The 24,297-nt window shown below is 47.0% G+C and overlaps 3 protein-coding genes across 3 annotated transcripts; all 3 read right to left on the minus strand.

Annotated features, from left to right (window-relative positions):
- Nucleotides 1-901: 901 nt before the first annotated feature.
- On the minus strand, nt 902-9,020 carry LOC310943234 (uncharacterized protein; the record flags this gene model as incomplete). The annotated part of the gene is made up of 16 exons (XM_083908760.1): nt 902-1,324; nt 1,407-1,594; nt 1,662-1,779; nt 1,935-2,206; nt 2,351-2,482; nt 2,696-2,809; nt 3,852-3,876; nt 3,974-4,134; nt 5,230-5,862; nt 5,937-6,057; nt 6,131-6,246; nt 6,708-6,845; nt 7,642-7,755; nt 7,844-7,868; nt 8,494-8,657; nt 8,942-9,020. 16 exons carry the CDS (start codon nt 9,018-9,020, stop codon nt 902-904), a joined length of 2,823 nt encoding a protein of 940 aa, XP_083764886.1.
- Nucleotides 9,021-11,138: 2,118 nt separating this feature from the next.
- f7l (coagulation factor VII, like) lies at nt 11,139-12,693 on the minus strand (the record flags this gene model as incomplete). The annotated part of the gene is made up of 6 exons (XM_083908761.1): nt 11,139-11,710; nt 12,022-12,142; nt 12,221-12,306; nt 12,391-12,432; nt 12,560-12,578; nt 12,655-12,693. 6 exons carry the CDS (start codon nt 12,691-12,693, stop codon nt 11,139-11,141), a joined length of 879 nt encoding a protein of 292 aa, XP_083764887.1.
- Nucleotides 12,694-13,903: 1,210 nt separating this feature from the next.
- LOC310943236 (uncharacterized protein) lies at nt 13,904-20,381 on the minus strand (the record flags this gene model as incomplete). The annotated part of the gene is made up of 15 exons (XM_083908762.1): nt 13,904-14,472; nt 14,554-14,674; nt 14,787-14,899; nt 15,659-15,805; nt 15,932-16,045; nt 16,151-16,175; nt 16,259-16,422; nt 17,668-18,210; nt 18,528-18,648; nt 18,725-18,810; nt 18,903-19,037; nt 19,111-19,224; nt 19,344-19,368; nt 19,488-19,651; nt 20,294-20,381. The coding sequence occupies 15 exons, from the start codon at nt 20,379-20,381 to the stop codon at nt 13,904-13,906; spliced, it is 2,529 nt and encodes an 842-aa protein (XP_083764888.1).
- Between the last annotated feature and the right edge of the window lie 3,916 nt (nt 20,382-24,297).

The raw sequence follows: 24,297 nt of genomic DNA on the forward strand, positions 1-24,297 counted from the left end.
ACATATCTGATTTAAATATATACTTATACTATATACTAAAAACACAATACTTTATATATGTATTTTTATATCTATCTATATATGTATATATACATATATATGTATAGATATATATGTATATATAAAACTTTATATAAATAGTTATATCAATAAGTTTTATTTTGTTGACGTTTTATGTTGAATTGGAACAGAAGAAAAAACACGTTTAGAATTTTTTAAAATATTTTTTATTTTCAGTTTTACCATCTTTTATTGTTTTTTTTGTTTTTTTTAAATAATACAGATTAATTGTTGTGATTAGTATCTTGAAGGATGCTAACAAGCTAACGCGTGTCCCTCAGAGGACGGTGAACAGGAAACGCTCGACGCAAATGAACACATTAATTAGCGTTCACCGACACGACAACATTAATTATCGCATCTATTGCAACAGCGACAATGTCATTGTTCAAGTCACATGACATTTTAAACATTAACACATGTTGTTCTGCTGCCCCCAAGTGACCAAAACGGGTATAGACGTAAAGGTAATCTGACCATTTACGCTCATGCCGTTTATGGTCCGTTCACACCACAGTGAGGAAGTCGCAAGTAAACTAGAATTCTGCGTAATTCCACTGTTTGTTTGTTTGCTTCTTATGGAAATATTATATATAATAATATAACGTGTTGATCGCGATTGTGTTGACGTGATGTGGTCTAATCCCGGCATAAATCATGTGATGTGGTCTAATCCCGGCATAAATCATGTGATGTGGCGTGAACGCATCGTAAAACATGGTGTTTCTGGGACCTTATCGTGACGGTTGACGAGTGCGATGCGTGAATACATGACGATATAAAACATACAAAGTGTGGTTGATCTTTTCTCTGCTAAGTTCAGTGAGGATGTTTTGCTGTCTCACAGAAACAGCCTCTGGATGGCGCCGTGGTGCCTCTTGACCCTGCTGCCGCTCTTCTTTTTGGGCATCAGCCTCTCCATCCCGTCGCGGATCCACCGGTTGTACTTGGACACCTGGGTGTAGACGCCGTACTTCCCTTTCCGCGCGCAGCCTTCGCCCCAGCTCACGATGCCCGTGACGAAGTAGGTGCCGTGGTAGCGGGTGACGTGAGGTCCGCCGCTGTCGCCCTGACAAGCGTCCTTGGGCGTGGTGTGGTAGCCGGCACAGAACATACGCTGGGAGATGCGGAACTGGGTGGATTCCATGCAGGTGTGCCGATCCACGTAGGGTAACGTGAGGCGCTGCAAGACGGTGGACGCCTGCCGACCCTCGCCGAGGCGACCGAAACCGCTGACCATGCCGTCCGGCTGCCGCATCAGCACCTGAAAGAGCAGCCGGTTGTTGTTGTTGTTTACGTTTGTCAAACATTTACAGAGTTTTCTACGCCAGCGTTTGGAGAATCACCTTCTCGGCAAAGTCCTGCTCAGGCAAACACGCCGGGACGATGAACCTGGAGAACTCTATGGGTTTGCTGAGTTTGATGAGCGCGATGTCGTTGTGGTAAGTCTGCGGTTGGTATTTGTAGTGCGTGACGATCGCATCCACGTAGTGCGTCGCTTCGTTACCGTGATCCACCAACGTGTCAAACTCACCTGAGGGAACGTTCGTTATCATTCAAGAGAGAGAGTTTGTAGGAATTACATTTCGACGCAGACTTACCCAGTTTAACGTAAATGTAACGGGATTGGTTCATGCAGTGGGCGGCGGTCAGGATGATGTACTCGTTGAGGATGGTTCCACCACAGAAGCCGATATCATCCTCGTTCAGGAGGAGAGCCTGCAGAGACCAGAGACAAATGGAGACACAATCTTTGAAGGTGTTGGGACAGTTGCATCCTGGGAACTGGAGTTACACGATGCTGGACTACAAGGCGTCAAGAACCCAGTCCCAGTGTGTCCAAGGAGACCAGACTCTTCCTTGGTATTTCCTACCTGCCACGGACACTCCCCTGGTGGACAGTCTTCTCCATTGACGATGCGGGTCATACTGGCCATCTGAGGGTTGATCAGTTCCTCTAAGATGATGTGTTCAGGGACGATCTCGACGTGGCTAGGGTTTCTTAAGGACGCGTCGCCTTTGGTGAAGTTGAAGGTCGAGTCTGTCGTGTTCAACTCTGTTGCATTTCCCTCCGTTACGTTGACTCGAACGTACCTGAAAACGTACCGGGTGTCTTTGGTGACGATGGCGCCGCACTTGAACGTCTCTGTAAGGATTCATTTCAAGTCTGAGTTAGATCTGGATCCTGATGGCAGTGCTGCAAAAACTCTGGAGCTCACCACTCACAAATGACCCGCAAAACAACAACAACAACAACAACAACACCATCATCTGAACTTGAGCATCTTACGGTTGGAGTGACAGGATTTATCGTCCGACGCCAGGAAATACCCGTCAGTGCAGGAGCACTCGACGTTCCCTTGCACCACTTTGCAGTAATGTTCACAGCCGCCATTTTTGGACTCGCAGAGCTCAGGAATCACTGTGAAGAATGAGAACACGGTCAAGACCAGACCAGACCAAACCAGACCAGACCACCTAACATCTGTCCAGACAAGACCATCATCATGTACGACTGAAAACCACAGGAATACGATGTATGACAACACCATGAAATACGCTACAACAGCTACAACAGCCTCCTCTCTGACTTGTCTGAACGTTAGCGTCGTTAAAAGTATTTGAAAAATGTTACCGATCTGACAGTTGAAGCCCTGATACCCGGCCGGACAGTAGCAGGAGTAAGAGCCGATCCCGTCTTTGCAGTGACCTCCGTGAGCGCAAGGCATCGACTCGCAGGCGTCGCCATCTGCAGGGCAAACAGAGCAGAGTTCACCCACTCTGACATCTAGTGGTTTCAGACGGTACAGCAGTCGGTATTTCTGTCTCATATCATCCAATCACAGGTCGTTCAAGACCACATTTGACTGAGGCTGATTTTTAACGTCAGGTCTGACGCGGCGTAACATGACGTCGTCTCTCTGTCTGTGACGGCCATGATTGACACCTCCTTGCCCCGCCTCCCTGATGACCTATGAACTCATGCAGTGTCGTGATTGATGATTGGTCAGGATCATAATCCACTGTGATAATCTGACATGGTGACCTATTGTGTCATCTGATCCCAACATTAGTCTGGTATTGGTCCTGGTCCTGATCTTGGTCTTGGTCCTTGTCCTTGTATTGGTCCTGGTCCTGGTCCTGGTCTTGGTCTTGGTCTTGGTCATTGTCATTGTCATTGTCCTGGTCTTGGTCTTGGTCTTGGTCTTGGTCCTGGTCCTGGTCCTGGTCTTGGTCCTGGTCCTGGTCCTGGTCTTGGTCTTGGTCCTGGTCCTGGTCCTGGTCTTGGTCCTGGTCCTGGTCCTGGTCTTGGTCTTGGTCCTTGTCCTTGTCCTGGTCCTGGTATTGGTCCTGGTCCTGGTCTTGGTCTTGGTCATTGTCCTGGTCCTGGTCCTGGTCTTGGTCTTGGTCTTGGTCATTGTCATTGTCATTGTCATTGTCATTGTCATTGGCTTGGTCTTGGTCTTGGTCTTGGTCCTGGTCCTGGTCCTGGTCCTGGTCTTGGTCTTGGTCCTGGTCCTGGTCTTGGTATTGGTCCTGGTCCTGGTCCTGGTCCTGGTCTTGGTCTTGGTCTTGGTCATTGTCCTGGTCCTGGTCCTGGTCTTGGTCTTGGTCTTGGTCTTGGTCCTGGTCTTGGTCTTGGTCCTGGTCCTGGTCTTGGTCCTGGTCTTGGTCCTGGTCCTGGTCTTGGTCTTGGTCTTGGTCTTGGTCTTGGTCCTGGTCTTGATGATGCTAATCCAAAAACCAAACTTACTCGTCATTATTTAAGAAGCACCCAATCGTTTTCTTACCAACGTATTTGTTCCAGAATTCATTCTGAAAAGTAAAGAACAAACGAATGTTAAACATAAATCATTGTAACTTTCTCAGGCTAATGCTACGCTAACACAGTCAGATGTTTGTGGGTTAGCACCGTTTTCTCGGCGTCTTCAAAGATCTCCCGCGCCTCCTCCCAGCTGCAGCGTTCCTCCAGACATTCCCGCTCCATGTTTCCTTGTTTCAGTTCCTCTAAGAAGCTGTTAGCTCGTCTGCGGCGGCTCAGCAGCTGATTGGCCGCCTGCTCGTCCACGAAGACTGAAGAGAGGAGACAAACGACAGCGAGCTTCAAAAACCTGCAATTGTGGCTCGCTAACTTCGCTAAAATGACAACGTCATGCGACGTGTTAGCACGCTATTCGTTCCATAGTGCAAGAAAAGTTCGGTAAATAAAAGCTCCGCCCACATTCCTTAGTTATTGTTCTGATAAAAATATCATTGTAAATAAAGGAGCAATCCGCTAAAAATGTCATCGCACACGAAACATGACCGGGGTCAGGGGTCAGGGGTCAGGGGTCAGGGGTCAGGGGTCAGGGGTCAGCAGCTGTCAATCATCTGCTCCTCGCTGGAACATTCTTCTCTTGTTTTTGTTTGCATTTTTTTCTCTCGCTGACGTACCGTTAGCGGCGGCGGCGGCGTTTAGTAGCAGGAACCACGAGAACGAGCGGTGGAACCACGACATGATGAAGACGATGATGAAGACGATGATGAAGACGATGATGAAGATGAGCTGTCTGTTAAAACCTCAGTCTGAGTCGAGGAAACCAGTGTGAGTGTGGAGAGGCTGGGCGAGCGGGCATTGACCTGTACACAGAGAGAGAGAGGGGGCGGGGCTTATCTGCAGCAGTGGGAGGGGCTTCCAGTAGCTCTGTTTTTAGGAGAAAAACCTGAACTGTTCCTTTAAGAAGACGAGTGACATGAACATGTGAACGTTCATGTGTCCATCAGAGGAGGAGGAGGAGGAGGAGGAGGAGGAGGAAGAGGAGGAGGAAGAAGAGGAGCAGGAGGAGGAGGAGGAGGAGGAGACCACAAACCAGTTTCTCTGCAGCTGAAGGAATTCACTTCCTGTCTGTGGAACGTACCACTGACAGCTGAGGGGGGTCGGAGGGGGTCAGAGGGGGGCGGGGCAGGGGGCGGGACTTACTGTAAACCCAGATAACAGTAAACAGCAGAGTGAACTCTCACGTCCTCATTAACATACACGTGTTTAGATTTAAATATTCAAACAAAGTCAACGACAACAAAATAAATGTCAATGATTCTTTGTTTATTGTTTTTATTTCATCAAAACAGATTTATTTTTTACTTTTACAGAAATCAAAGTGAAATAAAATCACCACCTGTTCCACATACTCATGAAACTCTTCTCCGTCGCAGTGGGCGTGTCTTCGGTGGGCGGGGCTTCGGTGGGCGGGGCTTTGATGGTGCTCTCCACCCACTCCACAAAGTTGGCCACGTTGGTGTAAACCCCGTAATACCCAGGCTGAGCACAGCCCCGCCCCCAGCCAACCACGCCCGTCAGGAAGTGGGTGTGGCCGTACAGGGTGACGAGCGGGCTGCCGTCGTCGCCGCGGCAACTCTCCTGGCTTCCCTCCAGGTAACCGGCGCAGAGCATGTTAGCGGTGAAGTTGAAGCGAGCGCGCTGCGAACACTCGGAGTTCGGGACGATTGGAACTTTCATTCTGCGAAGAACGGGGGAAACGGGAACTCCCGACGCCGACCCCTGACCCCCGGCGTTCCCGCCGCTCGTCCGCTTTCCCCAGCCGGACACGGCGTGATAGCGCGTTAGCAGCAGCTCGCGCCGCGACAGCTCTGCGCTCGGCAAACACACGGGGACCACGTCGCGGTTCAGGGTCAAAGGTCGACTCAGCCGCAGCAAAGCGATGTCGCTGTCGCCCGTCGCCGGGTCGTAACCGCGATGAGCCGTCGCCATGGAAACGGGAACACTCTGCTCGCTGCCGTCGTCGGCGTCAAGGTCGAGTTCACCTGGAGACGAAAACACTCGTCAACTACGGAAGACGATTAGGGACAAATGACAAAGTCTTTGTGGGCGGAGTTACCTGCCACCACACTGAGGTTCTGCCCACTGTTGCCATGGATACAGTGAGCCGCGGTGACGACCCAATCAGAACGCACCAGGACGCCTCCGCAGTGACTCCGCCCACTTAACTGAACCAGAACCTGAACGACGACAAACATTCTGATAAAACAGGAACTTTCCTCCACTCTGGCGCCACCTTCAGGACAAACTCACCTGCCAGGGACACTGTCCTCGAGGGCAGTGGTTCGATCCAACCAGTCTGGTCTGATCCAGGAGGCTGTCAATCACACCTGCTTCCTGTGGGACCACCTGACCACAGGGAAACTGCACTGTAAAAAAACAACAAAAAAACACTGTAAAACAAACAAAACACTGTAAAAAACAACAACACAACAAAAAACACTGTAAAACTAAGAAAACAACAAAAACACTGTTAAAAAAACACTGTAAAAAAACATTGTAAAACAAAAAACACTTTAAAATACACTGTAAAAAAGAACTGTTAAAAACACTGTAAAACAAAACAACAAAATAACACTTTAAAATACACTGTAAAGCAAAAAAAACACTGTAAAATATAGTAAAAATACACTGACTAAAACATACTAAAAACGTAAATGTAATAAACAAAAAATACACTAAAAATAACAACAGATTCTAAAAAACTAGACCGAAAGTAACGTGTGACAGTGAAATAAAGAGCTGGTATTTGTATGTGGTATTTGTACGTGGTATTTGTACGTGGTATTTGTACGTGGTATTTGTACGTGGTATTTGTATGTGGTTTTACCCTGAGCCACACACTGGCGTCCGTCCTCTCCGAGCTCGTATCCTTCAGCGCAGAAACATTTACGTCTTTCTGTCGATCCGTCACAGAAATGTTGACAGAGTCCGTTCTGATAGAGACACTTGAGAGAGTCTTCAAAGACTGAGGACAAACACAGAGACAATGAGGACAAAGACAGAGACAATCAAACTGTCCCTGAGGACAAAGACACTGTGTTGTACCATGTGACTTCCTGTGCTGTACCATGTGACTTCCTGTGCTGTACCATGTGACTTCCCGTGCTGTACCATGTCACTTCCCGTGCTGTACCATGTCACTTCCCGTGTTGTACCATGTTACTTCCCGTGCTGTACCATGTCACTTCCTGTGTTGTACCATGTGACTTCCTGTGTTGTACCATGTGACTTCCCATGCTGTACCATGTTACTTCCTGTGTTGTACCATGTCACTTCCTGTGCTGTACCATGTGACTTCCTGTGTTGTACCATGTTACTTCCTGTGTTGTACCATGTGACTTCCTGTGTTGTACCATGTTACTTCCTGTGTTGTACCATGTGACTTCCCTTGCTGTACCATGTTACTTCCTGTGTTGTACCATGTGACTTCCTGTGCTGTACCATGTGACTTCCTGTGTTGTACCATGTGACTTCCCTTGCTGTACCATGTTACTTCCTGTGCTGTACCATGTGACTTCCTGTGTTGTACCATGTGACTTCCTGTGTTGTACCATGTGACTTCCCGTGCTGTACCATGTTACTTCCTGTGTTGTACCATGTGACTTCCTGTGTTGTACCATGTGACTTCCCTTGCTGTACCATGTCACTTCCTGTGTTGTACCATGTGACTTCCTGTGTTGTACCATGTGACTTCCTGTGTTGTACCATGTGACTTCCCGTGCTGTACCATGTTACTTCCTGTGTTGTACCATGTGACTCACCGGTCTGACAGTGGCGTCCCTCGTATCCTTCTGGACACTGACACTCGTAGCTCGTCCCCATGTTGACGCAGACCCCGTTGTTTTGACACGGGTTCACCTGACAGGGGTCACGACCTCACCAGGGGAAAAAAAACAGAATAACGAAGAACAAAACATCGTACTGTTTGCGTGTTTTAATCCGTGTTTTAATCTGAAAACTTACGATCATACGTCATCCAGAACTTCCTCTGAAGACCAAACACAAACATCAGTTAAATAGGGCTAATGCTAACAGCCATGGTTATGCTAATAATTACAGTGTAGTTAATGCTAATGCTAATAATGATGTTCTTGCTAACATCAATGCTAATGCTAACACTGAGCTCTATGACTGGATAGCCTGTGGTCCCCTCTCATTCATGCTTATAAAATAACATTGCTAATGCTAGTTTATTGTTTGTTTAGGTCAATAATTAGTGTGTATAATGATGCTAAAGCTAATAATACAATTATACTGTTGCTAATGGGTAAGTAAATGCTAATGTACTTGTTTTATAATCATGCTAAAGCTAATGCTAATAATGTTTTTTTATTGCTAATGTTATTGTTGGTAATGGTGTTTATAATAATGTCAATGCTAATGTAGGTGTATATAATAATGCCAATGCTAATGTAGGTGTTTATAATAATGCTTATGTAGTTGTTTATAATAATGCTAATGCTAATGTAGGTGTTTATAATAATGCTAATGTAGGTGTTTATAATAATGCTAATGCTAATGTAGGTGTTTATAACAATGCTAATATAGGTGTTTATAATAATGCTAATGTTAATGTAAGTGTTTCTAACAATGCTAATAATGTTAGCACTGACCGTCTTGTCGTCGTCTTCAAACACCTCTCTAGCTTCCTCATAGTCACAGATCTCTTCCACACATTCTCTCTCCAGGTTTCCCTTTTTCAGTTCCTCCAGGAAGCCGCTGTTAGCTCGACGCCATCGACGCAGGACGGCGTTAGCATCGCGCTGCTCCACGAACACTGACGACCACACCGGACAGGTCACTCGTGTGAAGGGGGACACATTTGGTTGCTATGGTGACGGAGTGTGTCTCACCTGCATCAGCATCAGCAGCTTCAGCATCAGCAGCAGCAGCTTCAGTAGCAGCAGCTTCAGCTTCAGTAATAAGCAGCAGCAGAGTCAGGACGATGCAGCAGCTCCGCAGCAACATGACGACGCAATGATTCACCAAAACCAGCACCGACAGGCTTTAAACCAGAGTCAAGACCACACCCACCGAGGAGAGACCACGCCCACTGATCACCTGACCCTCTGAGGAGAGACCACGCCCCTCTGAGGAGAGACCACGCCCACTGAGCCCCAAAAAGGGTCAGTAAATACATCACGATTCTCGCTCTTCCATCAGAATTCATGTACAAAGACCATTTTTATTCATTTATATGAAGTGAAGTCAGCAGCAGGGGGCGCTCACGTCACATGACCTCAGATAACACTTAAAAACTAAGGTTTGAACCAATGAAATCACTTTATAGAGAGAGTTTATCTTCAGAGGTCAAAGGTCGAGTTTACCCATGACACACACACACACACACACACACACACACACACGATTGCAAAAACAGTGACCAATCATTTAATGACGATGACAATAACTTTATTACAGTCGTCAGTTTGGGTTTTTTAAAGTCAGGTTTTAGTTTTAAAAGTCTGACTTTCTCAGGTTTTAGTAAGTCAAACTTTCTTAGGTTTTAGTAAGTCAGGCTTTCTTAGGTTTTAGTAAGTCAGACTTTCTTAGGTTTTAGTAAGTCAGACTTTCTTAGGTTTTAGTTAGTCAGACTTTCTCAGGTTTTAGTTAGTCAGATTTTCTCAGGTTTTAGTAAGTCAGACTTTCTTAGGTTTTAGTAAGTCAGACTTTCTTAGGTTTTAGTTAGTCAGACTTTCTCAGGTTTTAGTTAGTCAGATTTCCTCAGGTTTTAGTAAGTCAGACTTTCTCAGGTTTTAGTAAGTCAGACTTTCTTAGGTTTTAGTTAGTCAGACTTTCTCAGGTTTTAGTTAGTCAGATTTCCTCAGGTTTTAGTAAGTCAGACTTTCTCAGGTTTTAGTAAGTCAGACTTTCTCAGGTTTTAGTAAGTCAGACTTTCTTAGGTTTTAGTAAGTCAGACTTTCTCAGGTTTTAGTTAGTCAGATTTTCTCAGGTTTTAGTAAGTCAGACTTTATCAGGGTTTTAGTAAGTCAGACTTTCTTAGGTTTTAGTAAGTCAGACTTTCTTAGGTTTTAGTAAGTCAGACTTTCTTAGGTTTTAGTAAGTCAGACTTTATCAGGGTTTTAGTAAGTCAGACTTTCTTAGGTTTTAGTAAGTCAGGCTTTCTTAGGTTTTAGTAAGTCAGACTTTCTTAGGTTTTAGTTAGTCAGACTTTCTCAGGTTTTAGTTAGTCAGATTTTCTCAGGTTTTAGTAAGTCAGACTTTCTTAGGTTTTAGTAAGTCAGACTTTCTTAGGTTTTAGTTAGTCAGACTTTCTCAGGTTTTAGTTAGTCAGATTTCCTCAGGTTTTAGTAAGTCAGACTTTCTCAGGTTTTAGTAAGTCAGACTTTCTTAGGTTTTAGTTAGTCAGACTTTCTCAGGTTTTAGTTAGTCAGATTTCCTCAGGTTTTAGTAAGTCAGACTTTCTCAGGTTTTAGTAAGTCAGACTTTCTCAGGTTTTAGTAAGTCAGACTTTCTTAGGTTTTAGTAAGTCAGACTTTCTCAGGTTTTAGTTAGTCAGATTTTCTCAGGTTTTAGTAAGTCAGACTTTATCAGGGTTTTAGTAAGTCAGACTTTCTTAGGTTTTAGTAAGTCAGACTTTCTTAGGTTTTAGTAAGTCAGACTTTCTTAGGTTTTAGTAAGTCAGACTTTATCAGGGTTTTAGTAAGTCAGACACTCTCAGGTTTTAGTAAGTCGGATTTTCTTAGGTTTTAGTAAGTCAGACTTTATCAGGGTTTTAGTAAGTCAGACTTTTTCCTTGTTTTAGTAAGTCAGACTTTCTAAGGTTTAAGTTAGTCAGACTTTATCGGGTTTTAGTAAGTCAGATTTTCTCAGGTTTTAGTAAGTCAGACTTTATTAGGGTTTTAGTAAGTCAGACTTTCTCAGAGTTTTAGTAAGTCAGACTTTCTCAGGTTTTAGTAAGTCAGACTTTATCAGGGTTTTAGTAAGTCAGATTTTCTCAGGTTTTAGTAAGTCAGACTTTCTCAGGTTTAAGTTAGTCAGACTTTATCAGGGTTTGGTAAGTCAGACTTTATCAGGTTTTAGTAAGTCAGACTTTCTCAGGTTTAAGTAAGTCAGACTTTATCAGGTTTTAGTAAGTCAGACTTTATCAGGTTTAAGTAAGTCAGACTTTATCAGGTTTTAGTAAGTCAGACTTTCTCAGGTTTAAGTAAGTCCGACTTTCTCAGGTTTTAGTAAGTCAGACTTTCTCAGGTTTAAGTAAGTCAGACTTTCTCAGGTTTAAGTAAGTCAGATTTTCTCAGGTGGTCAGGTTGTGCAGTGAAGACTCCGTGGCCATTTTGTTGTAGATCCAGTCCAGGTAGTTTGACACCCGGGTGTAGATGCCGTAGGTTCCCGGGTGAGCGCAGCCTTTGCCCCAGCTGACGATGCCCAGGAGGAAGGTGGTGTTCCTGTAGCGGGTCACCAACGGTCCGCCACCATCGCCCTGGCAGGCGCCCTGGTGACCCGTCCTGTAGCCGGCACACAGCATGTTCCTGCTGATGTTCAGGCCGGTGTGGAGGCGACACTCCTGCAGAGGAACCCTGGGCAGAACCAGACGCTGCAGGAACCGAGCCGGAGGCCCGAACTGGGCCAGGCGACCCCAGCCCGACACCGTGGAGTGACGGACGCTCGCCAGGGTCCGCACGAAGCTGCTGTTGACGGCGGGAAGACAAACGGGGACCACGTGAAGACCGAGCTTCACCGGGCGATGGAGCTTCATCAGAGCCAGGTCACTGTCAGAGCTGGACCGGTTATAACCGGGGTGGACCAGGACTTTGACCACACGGCGGCGCTGCTCCGTCTCCTCCTCCTCCTCACGGTCGTGTTCACCTTCACCACAGAAGAAGAAGAAGAAGTCAGAGTGTAAACCTGCTCACTCTGCTGGTCCTCTGCTGCCTCCTGTGGTCACTTTGTGTCACTGAGTGTAGTCTCAGTGAAAAATTTTAAAAGAGTTTGACAAGAATCTGACATCGAGACTCAGAAATGGAGCAGAGGATAATCTGGACTTTGGTGTGAGAGAGTGAGTTTATAACTTTACTTTAGGACCTACGTGATCACGTTACGTAGATAAAGACGTAGATAAATACGTAATCACGTGATGTAGCTATAGCATGAAGCTAGCTCAATGCTAACAGCGTTACCGACGATGACGTGGAACACAGCTGCAGGTTTCCTCCACACACAGTGAGCTGCAGTTAGAACCCAGTGTTCTGAGAGAACGATGGCTCCACAGGTGTAGATGTTCTTCTCCGTCAGCAGAGCCTGAACATCAGCAAACATCACAGCAGCTTCAGAACATCACAGTCATGGTGAAGGTAAACCGAGGGCATTAGGACCTACCTGCCACGGACAGTGACCTTTGGGGCAGATCTTCCCGTTCACGACCCTCGGGGCAAAGTGCAGCTGTGGTTTCCCACAGGCGACCCCTTGTGGACAAACAGAGAAGACACATGATGACGTTAGTGTCCTCAGACGAAGGATGAGGACTCGTGACCTTGTGACCTCCTGACCTTCAGGGACACAGCTGCTGTTGTCCTGGTCCAGTTTGTGTCCTTGAGCACAGAAACAGGTCAGATCAGGAACATCTGTGCAGAAGTGCTCACAGCCTCCGTTTCTATAGCGACAGCCTTTGGGTGAAGATCGCACTGAAACACAGGAGGAGAGGCTTTAACCTCTGACCTCTGACCTCTGACCACCACTGACGACCACACCGGACAGGTCACTCGTGTGAAGGGGGACACATTTGGTTGCTATGGTGACGGAGTGTGTCTCACCTGCATCACCTGCATCACCTGCATCAGCAGCTTCAGCATCATCAGCATCAGCATCAGCAGCAGCAGCAGCAGCTTCAGTAATAAGCAGCAGCAGAGTCAGGACGATGCAGCAGCTCCGCAGCAACATGACGACGCAATGATTCACCAAAACCAGCACCGACAGGCTTTAAACCTGAGTCAAGACCACGCCCCTCTGAGGAGAGACCACGCCCACTGATCACCTGACCCTCTGAGGAGAGACCACGCCCCTCTGAGGAGAGACCACACCCACTGATCACCTGACCCTCTGAGGAGAGACCACGCCCCTCTGAGGAGAGACCACGCCCACTGAGCCCCAAAAAGGGTCAGTAAATACATCACGATTCTCGCTCTTCCATCAGAATTCATGTACAAAGACCATTTTTATTCATTTATATGAAGTGAAGTCAGCAGCAGGGGGCGCTCACGTCACATGACCTCAGATAACACTTAAAAACTAAGGTTTGAACCAATGAAATCACTTTATAGAGAGAGTTTATCTTCAGAGGTCAAAGGTCGAGTTTACCCATGACACACACACACACACACACACACGATTGCAAAAACAGTGACCAATCATTTAATGAAGATGACAATAACTTTATTATAGTCGTCAGTTTGGGTTTTTTAAAGTCAGGTTTTAGTTTTAAAAGTCCGACTTTCTCAGGTTTTAGTAAGTCAGACTTTCTCAGGTTTTAGTAAGTCCGACTTTCTCAGGTTTTAGTAAGTCAGACTTTCTAAGGTTTTAGTAAGTCAGGCTTTCTTAGGTTTTAGTAAGTCAGACTTTTTCCTTGTTTTAGTAAGTTGAACTTTCTCAGGTTTAAGTAAGTCAGACTTTACCAGGGTTTAAGTAAGTCTGACTTTCTCAGGTTTAAGTAAGTCAGACTTTCTATGGTTTTAGTAAGTCAGACTTTCTCCAGTTTAAGTAAGTCAGACTTTCTCAGGTTTAAGTTAGTCAGACTTTCTCAGGTTTAAGTCAGACTTTCTAAGGTTTTAGTAAGTCAGACTTTCTCAGTTTAATAAGTCAGACTTTCTCCAGTTTAAGTAAGTCAGACTTTCTCAGGGTTTTAGTAAGTCAGACTTTCTCAGGTTTAAGTTAGTCAGACTTTCTCAGGTTTAAGTCAGACTTTCTAAGGTTTTAGTAAGTCAGAGTTTCTCAGTTTAATAAGTCAGACTTTCTCAGGGTTTTAGTAAGTCAGACTTTCTCAGGGTTTTAGTAAGTCAGACTTTCTCAGGTGGTCAGGTTGTGCAGTGAAGACTCCGTGGCCGTTTTGTTGTAGATCCAGTCCAGGTAGTTTGACACCCGGGTGTAGATGCCGTAGTTTCCCGGGCGAGCGCAGCCTTTGCCCCAGCTGACGATGCCCAGGAGGAAGGTGGTGTTCCTGTAGAGGGTGACCAACGGTCCGCCGCTGTCGCCTTTACAGGAGTCCTGTAGACCCTCGATGTATCCGGCACAGAACATGTTGTCGGTGAGGACCACGCCGCTCTGCTCCACACACTGCTGCGTACGGATCCTCGGCACCGTCAGGCGCCGCAGGACGGCGGAGGTCGGCCCGTGCTCCGCCCTCCGCCCCCAGCCGCTCACCGTGTGAAGGTTGACCGCCCACAGCTCGCGCTCGGCTAACGCCCGCGTGGGCAGACAGACGGGGACGGCGTACGGCGTGTAGACGATGGGCGTGGCCAAGCGCAGGAGTGCGATGTCGTTATCGGCCGTGGGTTTGACGTAATCCTCGTGTACGATGATCTGAGCGACCTGGACCAACTGCTCCGTTCCCTCGTCCGTCTCGATGTCGTGTTCACCTGAGAGAACCAGCACCAACATACAGTCCCGGTCACTCATCTACAGTGACCACCAGGGGGCGTCGCAGCAGAAGCTCATACCTGCCACCACCTTGAGGAACTGAGGCTCCATGTCCTCCATGCAGTGAGAGGCCGTGAGGATCCATGAAGGTCTGAAGATGACTCCACCACAGAACCCTTTACCTTTGTTCACCAACAGAACCTGAAACACACACCTTTGACCTTTGACCTTTGACCTCTGCTGAGCTCCTCTAACATCCCATAATGCACTGTGGTTACTGTGGTTACTGTGGTTACCGTGGTTACCCTCGTACCTGCCAAGGACATTCACCTTTAGGACACTCTGATCCTCCTACGATACGAGCTCGAGGATCAAGCTTCTGATTTTTAGAGTGAAGGACGGGAACTGAGCCGCACACCAGGGACCCTGAACACAACACAACACAACACAATAACACAACACAACACAACACACAACTCACAACACAACACAATACAACACACAACACAACACAACATACAACACAACACAATATACAACACAACACAACATACAACACAACACAACATACAACACAATATACAACACAACACAACATACAACACAACACAACATACAACACAATATACAACACAACACAATATACAACACAACACAACATACAACACAACACAACATACAACACAACATACAACACAACACAATATACAACACAACATACAACACAACACAACATACAACACAATATACAACACAACAAACACACACACAACACAACACACATATCACAACAACACACAACACAAAAAACACACACACAACACAAAAACACAACACAACACACAAAACAGCACAACACAACACAACTCAACACACAACACAACACACACAACAGCACAACACATAACACAACACATAACACACACTGTAACTTTTGTATCGTTCTAAACTCAGGACGCTGATCTTTAAACTGTTATATTTACAGTATATATATATATATATACATATATATATATATATATATATATATATATATATATATATATATATACATATATATATATATATATATATATATATATATATATATATATATATATATATATATATATATGTATATATAACAGTCAAAATCATGGGATTAGGATTATCAGATTATTCCGTGATGATAGTTTTAACTGTGACCTTGTGCCTCACAGCTCCGCCCATCAGGACCCAGGAAGTAGCCGTCTGCACACGAGCAGTTTAACCTTTGACCTCCGTCGTCTTCATCGCAGAAATGTTCACAGCCTCCGTTCTCCAGCAGACAGGTGGTGGCGACGGCGAGCGCGTCTGTTCACACAAGCAAACGCCCCCTTCAGGTCACTGCAGGAACTTCTCCGGGTAAGTTCATTAACTGCCTTTGCTAACATATGTTATTCTATAAAGCTTTAGTTTTGTTTTGCGTGATTAGCTCACCTAGCTCACAGGTGACGCCGCTGAATTGCGGTAAACAGAAACAAGCATACGAAGAATCCTGGGAGGAGCAGGTGGCGCCGTTCAGACACGGCTGAGACGCACAACTGTTCGGAACTAAAGAAGAAAAACGTTCACGACAAACACGGAAACCACCAGGGCGTTGATTAGCACTTAGCAATTAGCATAAGTTCGTAGCGTGTAAAGAAATTTGCGTCTTACCGTTGTACGTCTTCCAGAACTCGTCCTGAAGGACAAAGAAAAACACGTGATTCTCAGTGACAAACGTTAACGTGAACAGATTAGCGTGTTAGCTGTGTTAGCTCGGACCGTGGACTCGGTGTGTTCGAAGACTTCGCGAGCCTCTTCGTACGAACATCTCTCCTCCACACACTCCCTCTTCAGGTCGCCCATCTGCAGCTCCTCAAGAAACCCAGAGTTATAGCGACGAGTCCGGACGAGGACGTGGTTAGCTAGCTCTGAATCCACAAAGACTGGAGAGACGATCATGTCCTCACAAGATCAATAACTTGGAGTTTGGAGTGCTAACACCTATGCTAACACCTATGCTAACAGATGGCAAGCATGGTCATGTTAGCATGTCAATGCTAGTAGCAGTAGCGGATAAAACGGTAGCTGTTGTGTTAGCGTTTGCTTACCTGACGCCGGCTGACAGACGTGAAGGAGGAAGAAGAAGAGGAGGAAGGAGGTGAAGACAAGTCTGAGACACATGTCTGTCTTTATGTCTTTATGTCTTTATGTCCACACTCTGTCTTTGTCCTCTGAGAGTGTGACGAGCTGCTGCTGCTGTCTCTCATCAATGAGTCCAGAGCAGAGGTCAAACTCTTAAACACACACACACACACACACACACACACACACACACACACACACACACACACACACACACACACTCTTGTACTTGCTGACAAAGTGAGGACCAGCATTTCCACTTTATAAATCAACACAATTACAAATATCTACTTCATGAATCTATATATAGAATCTATCATCTATATAGAACTATTGGTTGCAGTACCATAAAATGTCTGCAGGTGGAGCCCCAGAGCAAAAAGGGCTGGAAAATTTTAAGTTTTTATTTTTAGTCCAAAATTTTACAAAAACTTCATACTATACTATGTCGTCAAAAATGTGATTTTTTTTTTTTTTTTGACAAATTGAGTATAACATGTTATATCAACCTAAGGAAGTGATTTCAATGAAAACAAAGTGAGGACCAACCAAAATGTCCTCACTCCGTAAAAATGACCTCACTTTGTTGGTTAAAAACCCTCACTGGTCCTCAGTATGCTGCAAGTACAAGAACACACACACACACACACACACTCACACATACACACACACACACACATACACACACACACACACACACACAGACACACTCACAATAGACACACCCCACACACACACACTCACACACACACACACACACACACACACACACACACACACACACACACACACACACACACACACACACACAAACTCAAACCTTGTCAAACTTTTATTTTTTTTAAATGTTTAAACAGATTAAAGGGACAGTGTCAGACTGTGTGAGCGCCCCCTGCTGTCACTTTGTAAACCACTCACATCCGTCACTCACTTGTTTTTTGTTCTAATTTAATGCATTGACACAAAGTGTCCACAGGAGGCAGCGCTGGTTCTCTCTGTGGACTTTGGTGCAGCAGAGTGAGTGGTTTACAAAGACCACGATCAGCCTGCAGTCATGTGGTCTGCGATCCAGTCCAGGTAGTTGCTGACTTTGGTGTAGACGCCGTACATGTTGTGGTTAGCGCAGCCTTTGCCCCAGCTGACCACGCCCGTCAGGAACCAGGTCTTCCTGTAGCGGGTCACCAACGGTCCGCCGCTGTCGCCCTCGCAGGCGTCCTGGTGACCCGTCCTGTAGCCGGCACACAGCATGTTCCTGCTGATGTTCAGGCCGGTGTGGAGGCGACACTCCTGCAGAGGAACCCTGGGCAGAACCAGACGCTGCAGGAACCGAGCCGGAGGCCCGAACTGGGCCAGGCGACCCCAGCCCGACACCGTGGAGTGACGGACGCTCGCCAGCGTCCGCACGAAGCTGCTGTTGACGGCGGGAAGACAAACGGGGACCACGTGAAGACCGAGCTTCACCGGGCGATGGAGCTTCATCAGAGCCAGGTCACTGTCAGAGCTGGACCGGTTATAACCGGGGTGGACCAGGACTTTGACCACACGGCGGCGCTGCTCCGTCTTCTCCTCCTCCTCACGGTCATGTTCACCTTCACCACAGAAGAAGAAGAAGAAGTCAGAGTGTAAACCTGCTCACTCTGCTGGTCCTCTGCTGCCTCCTGTGGTCACTTTGTGTCACTGAGTTTAGTCTCAGTGAAAGATTCTAAAAGAGTTTGACAAGAATTTGACATCGAGACTCAGAGATGGAGCAGAGGATCATCTGGACTTTGGTGTGAGAGAGTGAGTTTATAACTTTACACTTTTAACACTGAGACGTGACGTAAAAACGCGATCACGTGACGTAGATAAATACGTAATTACGTGATGTAGCTATAGCATGAAGCTAGCTCAATGCTAACAGTGTTACCGACGATGACGTGGAACACAGCTGCAGGTTTCCTCCACACACAGTGAGCTGCAGTTAGAACCCAGTGTTCTGAGAGAACGATGGCTCCACAGGTGTAGATGTTCTTCTCCGTCAGCAGAGCCTGAACATCAGCAAACATCACAGCAGCTTCAGAACCACAGTCATGGTGAAGGTAAACCGAGGGCATTAGGACCTACCTGCCACGGACAGTGACCTTTGGGGCAGATCTTCCCGTTCACGACCCTCGGGGCAAAGTGCAGCTGTGGTTTCCCACAGGCGACCCCTTGTGGACAAACAGAGAAGACACATGATGACGTTAGTGTCCTCAGACGAAGGATGAGGACTCGTGACCTCGTGACCTTGTGACCTCCTGACCTTCAGGGACACAGCTGCTGTTGTCCTGGTCCAGTTTGTGTCCTTGAGCACAGAAACAGGTCAGATCAGGAACATCTGTGCAGAAGTGCTCACAGCCTCCGTTTCTATAGCGACAGCCTTTGGGTGAAGATCGCACTGAAACACAGGAGGAGAGGCTTTAACCTCTGACCTCTGACCTCTGACCTCACCGCTCCTCACCGCTCCTCACCTTTGTCACAGTTGTAACCGTGGAAACGAGGAGGACACTTGCAGACGTAGGTGTCGATGTGTCGAGTGCAGGTCGCTCCGTTCTTACAGGGAGACGACAGGCAGTGATCCACCGCTGCACACAGGAAGTACAGGTCAGAGGTCAGAGGTCGAGGTCAGAGGTCGTGGTCAGAGGTTGAGGTCATGGGTCAGAGGTCGTGGTCAGAGGTTGAGGTCAGAGGTCAGAGGTCGTACCTGTGTATGTTCTCCAGAACGTCTCCTGAAACCACAGAGAAACAAGTCAACAACACAAACTACAGCTGCTTTAAACACTGGAGGACAAAGATGAGGACGAAGACGAGGACGTGGACGAGGACGTGGACGAGGACATTGACTGACCAGCTGTTGAGGCAGAGTCAGAATCTCTTTTGCTTCCTCGTACGAACATCTCTCTTCCAAACATTCTCGCTCCAGATTTCCTTGCTTCAGTTCCTCAAACAGGAAGTTAGCTCGACGACTGCGCTGCAGGAAGACGCTAGCCTCAGGTCTGCTCACAAACACTCCTGCTTCTACGGCCACTAGAGGGAGCACAAGAGCCGTCGTCTCATTATCGCGTTGTTCCTCCAGCAAAAAAGTCTTTGTTTTGTCAAATGTATCGAGCTCAGTTCAAGCTCCGCCTCCTTCAGGCGTGTCACGGTTCATTGGTCCAAATAACTCAAACTAAAATTAACAAACATTTTTATTAACTAACTGAAACTGAACTGTGTTTTTAAAACTAACTAATATACTACTAACTAAACTAACCACACCAGACAAACGGCCACTAGAGGGAGCACATGAGTAACGGTCACAAAAGTCGTCACATTTTCACTTTATTTATTTATTTTTAAATGTGTTTGCTGGAAAAAGCTGCAGCTCAGTTCAAGCCCCGCCTCTTTTCCCAGGATTCATAGCTGTGTTTTGACATTAGCTAACAGTCAGCTCTGTTGCTAGGCAACGACAGTGGCACCGTCTGCAGGAGGCGGGGCCTGAACCGCGCTAACAGTCGTGCTAAGGCTAAGACAGTGCATAACAGATGTTGAGCTTTAGCATGCTAGCACATGGATGCTGAGGACATTCTGTCTCACACAGACGGACATGAGGACATGAGGACAGACACCGGTCTGAATGAGTAGAAGAAGAAGACGACGACATGGAGGACTGACCTTCAGGAAGCGCAGTGCATGCTGGGAGAGAGGCGATGAGGATCAGTGCGATAAAGAGACGCCGCGTCCGTCCACTGACAGACGCCATGTTTGTTCTGAAGGGTTCAAAGGTCAAAGTCCAGCAGATGTCCTCCAGCGTGTCCACTCTCTCTCTCTCTGGATGTTTACCACAGGAGACGTCACTTTTTGGTTGGAAGTGGGCGGGGCCTATGTGAGGTCAATCCCCTCCACGGACCAATCAGAGACAGGTTTGTCCCAGAGACAGAGACACAGTGAAAGACGGCAGACGTTTGACCTTTCTTTGTACTTCTTTAATCTTTTTAAAGTCAGAATCCGCCCACAGGGGGCGCTGTGTCCTCCACAGAGGAGAGGCTCAACGCTGCCCTCTACAGGTCAACGTCCTGAATCACAACAAAACATCCCATAAATCTGTGAGAGTGAGTTTATGTTTATTAGTTAGTGATGGTGAACTAGTTAGTGATCGTGAACTAGTTAGTGATGGTTCTGGTGTGTGAGGTAGATCAGGCTGCACCTGTCAATCACACAGGTGAGACTTTCACAATAAAATAAAAAGAACAAAAAAAAAACAGACCCATGAGGAGGAGTTTACGATTCGTGTGTCAGTTAGGACACGCCCCCATGTCAGTTAGGACACGCCCACACACACACACTTAAATGTAAACTTTCTTCTGTTTGTAAACATGGAGGTGAAGCTCCGCCCCTCTCCTCCAGGGGGCGTGGCCTCTCCTCACTTCATCTTCTTCAGGATGTCGGGGACGGCGTCCCGAGCGTCCCTCAGCTCGTCCTTCCACCGCTGAGGGACGGCGTCCCCGGTGTAGGCCCCGCCCGCTCCCAGCAGAGCTCCCAGTGCCGCGCCGCGGTTACAGTTCTCACCTGCAGGGGGCGACGAGCGCGATGAAACACAGCCGCGTGAGGTGAAACGTTAGCGTTTAAGAAGAGACGAACCTCCACAGTTGGCGTTGGCGAGGATTCCCGCTGCGACGTCGTCGTGGAACTGGTGAGCGAGATAGAAGAGGCTGCACAGCGCACCTGTCAATCACACAGCGCACACTTTCACAATAAAAGCACTCCATATTCCTGCTGCTTCACGACAAAATAAAAGCTCTGACCTCTGGTGTAGCAGGCCAGACCCAGGTGGTTGACGGCGCTCTGATGCACCTTCAGTCTGTCCTCAGAGGAAACAGGAAGTCTACCACACACAGGAAACAGACTCTTATTGTGAAATGTCTGCAGGAAGCTGCTAAACTCTGTCAGTTTAAGTTTCTCAGACTTTTATTGTGAAAGGTTGTGGTACCTGGCAGCCTTGCGGCTGTAGCTCTGACAGACGTCCCAGACGTCCAGTGTCCTCAGAGCGTCTTCGGCCTGATCGCGCACACTAGCGCCCCCTAGGACGGCGTGCAGCGCTCGGCTGTAGATGGACACGGACTCAGGGACTCTGGGGTGAGGATGAGTCAACTTCACAAACTCCACCGCTGCTCTGACCTGAGGACGGAAGACAGAGGACAGAGGACGGAAGACAGAAGACGGAGGACAGACCAGTCAAAAACCTTGAGGACATGTGAGCGGCGTCTCTGAAAGACAAACTCACCGCCTGCTCCTGATTGGCTGAGGCTGACAGCAGGATGAAGGGGAGGCTCATGGGAAGACAACCGATGGCGTCCAACTGACTGTCAGTAGACGACGAGCTCGTCTTCAGTCTGGAACGTTTCTCTGCAAACGTCAAAACCTGCAGGACACAGAGGACAGAGGACACAGAGGACACAGAGGACAGAGGACACAGAGGACAGAGAGGACAGAGAGGATGAAGCAGGACTTTGACACAGCTGTGATGTGAGGTGCGTTTGATTTACCTGACAGGGTGAGGTTGGTCTGCTGAGCTGCCAATCAGAGAAGAATGATCTGTGGACAGACTCTGCGTATGTGTCTCTGTGGCTGTGGGGCGTGGTCAAGAAGTGGACGTAGTCTGAGAGGACGGCAGCTCGAGCGTCTTCATGAGACACGTCCACGAAGCCTCCGCAGACGAGAGTCCGGGCGACTCTGAGGGCGCAGAGGACGTTCAGGGTGTTCTCACCCGCCTGAAGACCTGAGGACACACACACACACATGAGGACACATGAGGACACACAGACACATGAGGACACACAGACACATGAGGACACACACACACGAGGACACACACACACATGAGGACACACAGACAGACACATGAGGACACAACTCAAGGACCGTCCCTTTAAATCCTCACAGCGTTACCGTGGTGATAGTGGACGGAGCCGCTGGACGACTTCCACAGCTCCAGCTTATCGTGGAGGATGACGTTGCCGACCACAGGAGGGCGCTGTTCTCCCGACGTCCAGGCGGTCCTTCCACTACCAGCTGCTCCGAGAGACAAGAGGACATGTTAGCTAACGCTGACAGGTAAGCTGGGGACACGTCTGGACATGTGGACATACTAGTGTTGGACATGTGGACATACTAGTGTTGGACATGTGGACATACTAGTGTTGGACACGTTATTTGACATGTGGACATACTAGTGTTGGACATGTTATTGGACATGTTGACATACTAGTGTTGGACACGTTATTGGACATGTGGACATACTAGTGTTGGACATGTTATTGGACATGTGGACATACCAGTGTTGGACATGTTATTGGACATGTGGACATACCAGTGTTGGACAGACTGAGGATGCTGGACGGATGTCTCTCTCTGGGGGAGTTGAACCCTGAGATCCAGCCTGTGAAGTCCGTCCTGATGTCCTGGACGTTGTAGTACCAGTGGACAGGCATGGACATGGAGTCTCCTGCAGACATCGTCCACAGAGCTTCAGTCACCGCCCGTCGAACCTGAGACATGTCCTCTGAGGACAGGGACACATGTTTGTGTCTGGGTTAGATTCAGTTTAATGGACGCAGTGACCTCTGATGGCGGAGGAGACGCATTACACTCTCACACATTGATAATAGCTTTTTATTATTCTTATAAATAACAATGATTTTTTTTTTTTTACCTCTTATTCAATAATGTTTAAATAAATATTATTTATCATCTGATCACTCGTTCACCAGAGGTTCATCCACACACACACACACACACACACACACACACACACACTCAAACGTTCATTCATTCATTTGTGTTAAAACATGAATTAAAGTGCTCACCTGTCACTCTTCTTCTCTTCTTAAATCACTCTCTCACTCTTTCGTAAGCTCACGATTATAAAACCACCGGAAGTTGCCGCGAGCTACACCTTCAAACCGGAAACGGCCTTTAAACGTTTCCGGACACGTGATTATGTCACGATAACAGCAGCGTTTTGTTTGTGTCGCGCTGTTATTTGAACTTTAATAACTTATTAACGTATAAAAGTGATATTGTCGGCATTTCGTACGCGGTGCGGCAGTACGGTGGTCGACGGAGGTCCGTTTTTAAATCGCCTTTTCTCTGGGCAGTTGTTTGTAATCTCTCGGCGTTGACTGTCAGGCAGACTCACCGCGACCACTGCACATATAAACACAACACTTTAACGTGTTTGTTGGAAATAATCGTTAACGAAGAAACACAGTTAATCCGTTTATCTTGTTAATCATCGATTAGCTAAACCTGACGACGTTTCATAAACATTCGTGTGTCGTAAAACGCGCCTGTGAGACAAAACCCAGGTCGCGGTTTTGTGTCCGAATAACTACGGCGGTCGGGACTGAACATATCTTTGCGAAACCGTAATGTCGTAAATCACATCACGGACTGTTTTTGAAAATGAGGAGCGACGATCATTAAATCATCGTAAACGTTTTTATTTTTAAAGAATATGTTTTTGAAACTTGTTAAAAATGTGTTTTTTCGGTGTTTTACGTTGCGCGTTAGCCTTGAGCTCCAGTCGTTAGCTGCCCGGAGGAAGCTACATGGTTAGCTGCTACACAGACAGTGGATTAAACTGTGGTTTATATCATGATAAAGTTCACGAAACATTA

Source organism: Microchirus variegatus, assembly GCF_963457635.1.
Source record: "Microchirus variegatus genome assembly, chromosome: 22".
NCBI classification, from domain to species: Eukaryota; Metazoa; Chordata; class Actinopteri; order Pleuronectiformes; family Soleidae; genus Microchirus; species Microchirus variegatus.